Raw genomic sequence first — 8,323 nt, 5'->3', positions numbered from 1 at the left:
CCGCGGGTCACATGAGAGGGGCGGGCGGCTGGGCCGAGGCGGTGGCGGCTGCCGGGGTTGAGGCAGGGCTGGGCGGGGAGGGACGGGGCGGTGGAGCGCAGCGGCAGAGAGCGGCGACGGTAGTAGCAGCGGAGAAGGAGAAGGAAGAAGAGGAAGAGAAGGGGAAAGAGGAGAAGGAGCAGGAGCGGCCGCGAGGCGCCCAGCCAGCCCCGGGCCTCCCTGAGCCGCGGCCGCCGAGGAGCAGCGCCCTGCCCGCGGTCCCAACATGGACGAAGAGGGTGGCGGAGGTGGCGGCGGTGAGTGCCGGGCTCGTGAGGGGGCACGCGGCCCCTCAGCCGGCGCTGCGGGCGGCAGGAGCCCCTGAGAGCTGCCGCGGCCGCGGCCCCTGCCGCCGGTGCTGCCCCGTCCTGCCCGGCGCCCCGGGCCGAGCGGCTGTATTGGCGCTACCGAGCGGCGCCCGGGCGGGCGGGGGCCGCGCCACAATGGGGGCTCTGTGCCCCGCGCCCGGCACGGTGCGGGCATTGCCGGGGGCGGCAGGGCAGGGCAGGGCAGGCGGGTCCCGGTCCCGGCCCCGGCACAGTGACAGCCCCGCGCTCGCTGCTGCAGTTGCTGCTCTGCTGCCAGAGGGGAAGGGGCAAGATAGAGAGAAGTACGCGTCTGGCGATGTACGAGCGGCGAAAAGAGTAATGAAGCTCTGCGAGGGCTCTGTTTGTGTGTGTCATCTTAATGGAGGCTCGGTGATAATCACGGGGTGGTTCAGCCAGTTTAAACAAGGTGAACTGTTTCCAAAGGCAGCGGCGTTAACCTTGCCAGATACTACTTTTAGAAAATCCGGACTCGCATGTTGGGGAAGCTTTTATTTACATTTTTTTATCTTTTGGAGACCGGCTTTTGCTCTGTCCCAGTTTAAGGCACTGCAGACGTGCCACACGCTTCCCTCCTTTAATTTCTAATGTGTTTTGCGAGTGCGTGTGTAAAGCTGCTGCCTGAAATAACCAGTTGTTGTGTATCATCAGCGATAATGGTGGTGGCTGAGCAGGAGCTGATCCTGCCCTGGGGCAGAAGATCGACTGCATGGCCTGCCCTATATTCAGTGTGTCTGTGCCGGGCTGCTACAGAATGGAGCGACCAGGGTATATCTTAAGCCAAATGCTAAACAGGCGGCGTTCGAATGCGTTGGCTGATCTCTAAATAGGTAAAGTAAGGGCTAAGCGCTGTATGATTAATAGTTGCGCGGTACTTGCTAATTCTAAATATAATTACCCAGAACTCGGAAATCGAGAGGGTGTGGTGTTTGTTTTGACAACTTGAAAAAATAATGCTGTGATGAATCAGGAAAATAAATCTTCAAGCAGTCGTTTGGAGATGCGACCATTTCTCAGCAGGCGTTTTTGCTTGTTTTGACAGTGATAGACTTAACTCTTAAAAAAAATCTGAAAAAGGGAAGCAAAAGACTGAAAAGTTATTGTTCAAAGCAGTTGGACACTGTAATTGTAAAGACCATTTAATTCAAAATATGTTATTTTCACAGTATTATGGACTTGCATCTGTAGTTAAGGGAAAGGAACATGCTTGTTACTGGTCCCAACCCTGCTAATATAGTACTTAATCACGTGCAAAATGTGAACTAGAAAGTGGACATTGCTGAATTAATCTTTCATAAGGTATTAAGCATTTCAAAGTTGCATTTTCATGGGAGGACAAATACTCAGGACATGGGAAGGAGACAGTCTGTATTTAGCTAAACGCTGATTCTATAGGTGAGGCCAGATTTGTACCTCTACCATGCAATTGAAACTAATATCACTTTAATAAACGTGTTGCTTTTTTGGGTCAAACAACAGTATAGTTTATGTTTGGCTTAGTTGTAAAACAATTGCAGACAAGACTGGAATTTTTTTTTTTGCAATTGGTGTATGTGACATTTTACACTTCTTGTAAGTGCTGCACTTTTTTTTTTTCTTGAATAGAGACCCAGTCTTGCTTTTTCTTAGGGATCGCTGTCAATTTGGAACACCAGGATTAGTTAGGTCATTTCTAGCTAAGGAATTGGCACGTTGTTATTTTGTTTGGCCTTCCCCCCTCCTTTTTTCCTTTAATGATCGGAGGCACGTGGATTTGATGGCCTGTTTTAAAAACTCTTTATTGCTGTTGAGTAATGAGACTTGTGATACCTGAGCAATGAGACTCCCTTTGGAGTCTGACTGGGGCAGTCCAGTGTTTTGAACTTCTGCAGGACATTCCAAATCCTCATAAAATTGACATTATTGAGTGGGAAACACTTACAGCTAAGCTTATCACTGTGCACAGGTACTTTAGGAAGTATGCAAAATTATTTGAGGGCTGCACAGAATCACCCTAATTAGAGACTTGAACTAGATAAGCATGTAAATATCTAGGACATTAAAGTGTGATTCAGAAGGTAAGCTGCTATTCCCAGTTCAGCTGTGCCTGCTGCACTGCTCTTCAGTTTAATTTGCATCCTATGCTTCAGTTCTCTTATTTGTCAAATGGGGTCAGTTGTTTTACCACCTCTGATGAAAACTGTGAATGAAAACAGAGCTGTGTAAAGTTAGAACTTATTATTTTAGAAGCACTCGATGGAAGAGAGATGCTAATTAAGGGAATTGTTCTCAATACCTCCTTCTCTTTTGTATGTGGAGCCCTAAACAGGGCTGTGCATTTATATTATACAATCCACTTCCACACAAGCCTCCCATTGATTTCAGCAGAGGCTCTGTGCACGGATTATTGATGCGATATGATCCGAGTCAGTTGGTGTTTCGCTCAACTTTCTTTTGTGTCCTGATTGAAATATCTCTGTGGTTCACTTAGTCCAGGAAATTTCTCCTCCTCCCTCTCCCCACTTAGTTTAAAACCACTTCTTGTGTGATTTGAGTGGCTTTTCTCACAGGCTCACAGTTGGGTGGTGGCAGTGCCAGTGACCAGGACTCTCGGGTTCAATAGTGCTCTTGGTGTGATCACACAGTGAGCAAGTGATCCTCTGTGAAAGGTCAAAATGTATAAACAGGCAGTGCTGGAGGCACTGTAGAACTTCTGTTTGTTTTCTGAATTTGATTCTAGTCATCCAGCAGTTTTTCAGTCCCCCAAATTCAATTCTGTGCCATTCCTTTAGAAAAAGACTGCAAGATTGGGTGCTTACCAGCTTCTGTATGTTTGCTTTATGCTGTCTCAACAAAGGGCTCTAAACAGACTTGCCAGAAGGTTAAAGTCCTGCTTCTACTTGACAAACAAACCAAATTATAGCACTAATTACGGCATTGAGGTTTCCCTGCTGTTCCCCAAACTCTGTGCTTTGTTTCTAAATGTTGAAGCTCTTGTGGGCCAGAGCAGTTGGGTTGCCAAGCTCTGTTAGTTGCTGGCTGTACTTGCCAGCAGTGGTGCCAGGTAGCACGTTGGGGGTGTGGTGAGGACAGAATGTAGACAGTGCTTCATTAGGAGAGACACCAAGAGACCAGACCGTCTCACAGAGCTCTCAGGAGAGTGGATCTGCTGCCAAGCCAGACTTAGCAGGATGATTCTGTTCTTTTGCAGGGCAAAGCAGTTACCTACTTACAGGTAAAAGCTGGTAAATGTAACAAATGCCCCAGATTTTCTTAGGAAAAAAATTTAAAATTGATTAAAAGTACACATTTATATTTTAGACTCGAGCAGCCTCATCTCTTCTATCCACATTGTAATATCTTTCAAAGGTAGATATTAAAGATATCAGAGGCCATGTGGCATCCTCGTGATTATAGACATTTGCTTTGCATTTAAGACTAATTCTACATGTTTGCTTATTTTATGAGTTTCTTTTATTATAAACAAATGTGTTTTAACACAGAAGAACGTAAAATATGTTTCACTCCCTACTCATCAAAGTGGATAACTTGTACCAGTAGTTTTAAGTAAAAATTGTCCCAAAAGTCCTTTAGAGGAGGGCTTGTACTTTTAAATAGCACTTTGGGGAAATCCCGAGGATATTAAAATGCACCTGAGTGTTGGACTGACCACTCAGCTTGGTTCTAGGGAGTGAAAAAGAGCAGATACAGAGGTAGTCTATTTATGTAATTTAGTTTTTTGTGTTCTTTTAGCAGCCAACAGAGCTTCATGCTGTCTCTTTTTGCTAAATAGATATGTCTTCATGCTAAACTAATCTCATATTTGTTCGGATTGCCTGTCAGCTCAGTAGCATCTTAATTTTTAGCCCAAAACCATTTAATCTGTTATCACTGCAGTAAAAAATGTCATAATAAAGTATTAACAATTATGTTGTACATATTCGTTATTTTTGGTGGTATCAGAAAATATGCTTGTTAATTGCAGTAACTTGTTAAGTTTTTCTTAGCCTAATGTTTGATATTTTTAGCTGTGACTTGGAAGAAAACATGAAATTTTTGCTGATAGAGTTTCCAGAGGTGGTTGGTTGCCAAACTTGATGTCTTGTTATATAATGGTATTTGGTGACACGCTCAGCAATGTGAGCACGCTGTGGATTTAGGGGAGCAGTGTGCCTGTAACAGCATCTGTCTGTACTGATACAGCTGGGAAAGCAAGCTGTAGGATTTACAGGCAGGAACAGAGTGCATTTTGCAGAACAATGTCTGGGAATCACAGTAATAGCCACATGAAAGTGGTCTCCCCGTGGGCCACAGTTACCAAATGGATATTGCAATCTTTTAATATCATTGGAGTTCCAAGAGCTTTCACCAATTGAAGGGCTGCAGAAGCTGAGGCAACACAGTGATTTTCACAGTATATTCTGCAGTTCACATAAAATTTTTCAATCCCACCATATTTATTGCTTCCCCTTCTTTCTTTTTAGGATTTTGAATGCTTTTTCAAGGGAAAATGAAAAAAAATGCCTTTCCTCCATTTTCTTCTTTTTGCAAGGATGTGTAGTAAGAGGACAAGGGGTAATGGCTTTAAACTGAAAAAGAGTAGATTTAAATTAGATTTTAGAAAGTGATTTTTATTTATGAGGGTGGTGAGACTGGTACACATTTCCTGGAGAAGCTGTGGCTGCCCCATTCCTGGAAGTGTTCAAGGCCAGGTTGGCTGGGATTTGGAGCACCCTGGGATAGTGGAGGGTGTCTCTGCCCATGGCAGGGGGAGTGAGATGAAGTGAACTTTGAGGTCCTTTTCAATCCAAACCATTCTGTGATTCTGCTTGCCATCTTTTTGTCCTATAAGTCTCTCCTTTCCTAGTACAACAAAGGTTTAAAAGGCTTTAAAATGTTTCACTTAAACTGTAACTCCATCCTACTTGCTGCAATCTTTGGCCCCATTCCTTTCTCTCCCCATGCAAACGTGGTTTAGTCTGATTCTTTATTCACCCAATATTTGCTCCAAGGCCAACATTTGAACTACCACTCCTCTTTTCCTTGTTGGAAGTCATTGAACGAGCTGTTTGCAGTCACTCTCTGAAGAGCATCTCCTCGAGGTTTATCCTAGGTCCTTTCCACACTTGTCCTGACCCCTTGTGCTCAGTACATTCCCTTCCTCGTCTTTGTACTGCCAGCTGCTTCTAGTATTGTTTACTATATTTTTCTTTTTGAAATCTGGCCTTTTTTTTTTTCTTTGACTGTTCTCTCCTCCCCCTCCTGTCTTATTTGCTTTTTCATTCTATTTCCAACATTTTTTGTGAAGATTTGCAGGGCCTGGTGCTTGCTTTAACACTCTCTTCCTCTCCACATCTTGTTTCTGGATAATCAAATTTGCAAATAAGAGTGGGACTATCGTATTTGAACTGATGACTCACAGCATATACTCTGTGTGCTCTGGATCCAGTACCATCTGTCCCAGCGAAAATGTTGGCTTGTTTGACATCTTAAGATTGCGTAATTGTCATCTTAAGCTTAATGAGTCTAAAACAGAGCTCTTAATGTTGTTTCCACCCACTTCCTCTTTTTGATGTCTGTGGACACACGCTGGCATCCTGAGTGGTATTGACAAGAAAATAGTGAAATGTTGTAATTTATTGCTTCTTAAAAAGTAGTCTATAGAGAAGTTGTAATAAAAGTGGCAGTGAAAGGGCAATGAGAAAGTATTGAAATACTTACTGAATAAGTTAAATTTTTTTCTATGCGATATTAGTTTTCCTGTTTGAACACACAAATAGATTTGATCTGGTTATGGGATCACATTTTCTGTAGAGTTCTGCATGGGACCAGCCAGCACACAGATCAGCGTTTTGTGACTATTGAATGAATCTGTGTGGACTTTTTCCTTCTTTTCAAAGTAACCTGATAGTGAAGGATTTCTTCTTCACTTTGTCTCCCTGCAGCTCATGAGTACTTAAGCGTGTACGAAAGGATTGCACTAATTTTAGTGAGGAGTTTGGACCTAATGACCATGTGCTTCATTCACAGAGGATAAAAATAAATCCTTAGCAGCTGGATTATTAGGAAAACCTGTCAATGTATAGAACTGTGAGACAGGGATCCCAGGGAAGTGAAGACACATGGTGTTTTACTTTGTTTTACAGAAGCAAAGGAGAAGTTGTGTGAACAGATGTAGTGTTGGCATTTCTGACTTCTTCACTGTGCATTCTTTTAGAGCAATATGTTGTACAAGAAAGGTGTATGAATGAGGTAGTAAGAGTCTATTTATGCCATTTGTATAATTTTAACATCTAGCAAATTGTTTTTAATTGCATATGACTTCCTTCTTTTAATTTCAACAATTTCATGGGAAAACTTAGTATTGCAAATTTTTTTGGACAGCAGTGTTTCCTCTTTGTGGGATAGACATACAAAATCCACTAGAAAACCATGTGTTTTGTGGTCCTCTGAGATTTGCCTGAAGAAGGAAATGGCTTGACCTATTTGGTTGCTATGAAGTAAAAACATTCTTGTTCTCTCTCTTCTTTTTTTTTTCCTTTTTTTTTTGGTGAACATCTGTGTCACATTTATTTCATTACTTTGTGAGGTTCTTTAAGCACATTATGTTCTAATACAAAGTTTTATTTAAGGAAAGTGAAGTCATACATAGCTTCTTCTACAATTTCATTGAATTTCGGATATCTGCTTATAAATAGGTACGATATAAGTGGGTGAGTTTTCAGTCAAAATTGACATGTTGAAAGGCAAACATGAAAATTATCTAGTTTTCCTAGGAAAGAAAGTGTTTAACAAATTCAGTAGGATCTCATGGAGTTAACAGGAAATGTTGCACGCTGGAGCCCTGTGAATTCTAAGTCATAATCTCATCCAGGATTTGAAGATGTTTTGATTTAATTTTTCAACAGGTTGGCCTTCTTAGTGTGTTTTTACTAATTATCCTCATTTTCAGATTTTTATTGTAAAAAGAAATAGTTACTTTATGCCAGGTGTATGGAAGAATTAAAGTTTGATTCTGTTATTTAGCAACATAATAGAAATTGTCCCTATGACGATAGATTTTATGATTTTTACTAACAATTCTTCTGAATTCCATAAGAAAATTCTTCAAGAAGAATCTAAGATCGGTCCATTTATGAAAGTTGAATCTGAATTCTGATCTGGCTTTTGCTGTCATGTCCAAGGGCTCGGTTGGATTTTGAGGAGCTGCTGCTGTTCTTGAAGATGCAGTCTCTTAATAAAAAAAGGAGAAACTGGTATTGATTTTTAGATGAAATACACTGAGTGTCTTAACAAAACAAAAAGGCTGTGTGAAAATGATGAACCATGAATCTACTGATCCTGGGGTATGGAAGAGCCAACAATAACTGTGGGAATTAGTTTTGGTGGCTCTTCTATCCAGCTACTAGCTCTCACACAGCATGTAGGAATATCTCCTCAGTCAAATTAGATTGAAATTGAGCGCTGTGCAAGGCGTACTTTGGCAGAAGGAGCTAAGGGGTAGGAAAACAAATGTGTCCAATGTCTCTTGTGCTCGCTCTTGTTCTCACACACATGCATGCACAAAAAAAGGCTGAAGAAATTAGCATATGCAAGTAAGGGAACTGCCTCACACTGTTTTCTTTAAGAGGAGCTGTGAGATGTAATCTCTTAATGAATCACCTCTGTGGCTTTTATACAACTGCCTCATTAATGTAACTTCTAGAATGCAGATTAAATTTTTTTTTTGCTTTTAATATCTGATTCATATTGTAAAATACCATCCATGTTGTTTTCTTCTTGAATTCCAAGTATTCAAGAGTCTATTTGCTGTTACATTTTTGCTTTCATGTACTGTAGATATCACGTTCCTTAATAAGGTCCTTGTTTAGCTCACAATCAGTGTTGTCTGTAGAGTCAAATTCTGACATAAACAGATCCCACTGCCTTACTACAAAAGAGGGGGAATTCTCAAAAGGAGTATTTGTAGTTGCATTGGA

At 41.8% G+C, this 8,323-nt stretch overlaps 1 protein-coding gene across 1 annotated transcript in view; it reads left to right on the top strand.

The window, feature by feature from the left end:
• Positions 1 to 62: 62 nt before the first annotated feature.
• The window catches only part of CYTH3 (cytohesin 3), a 48,784-nt gene continuing 40,523 nt past the window's right edge, over positions 63 to 8,323 (top strand). Inside the window, exon 1 of the mRNA XM_085074667.1 lies at positions 63 to 296. Within this exon, the coding sequence (XP_084930793.1) occupies positions 266 to 296 (31 nt within the window). The 5' untranslated portion in view covers positions 63 to 265. The remainder of the gene's footprint in view (positions 297 to 8,323) is intronic.

Source organism: Lichenostomus cassidix, chromosome 14, assembly GCF_008360975.1.
Source record: "Lichenostomus cassidix isolate B80296 chromosome 14, HeHo_3.0, whole genome shotgun sequence".
In the NCBI taxonomy this organism is placed as follows: Eukaryota; Metazoa; Chordata; class Aves; order Passeriformes; family Meliphagidae; genus Lichenostomus; species Lichenostomus cassidix.
The sequence above is the reverse complement of the archived record's forward strand: the minus strand, read 5'-3'. Positions and strand labels throughout refer to the sequence as shown.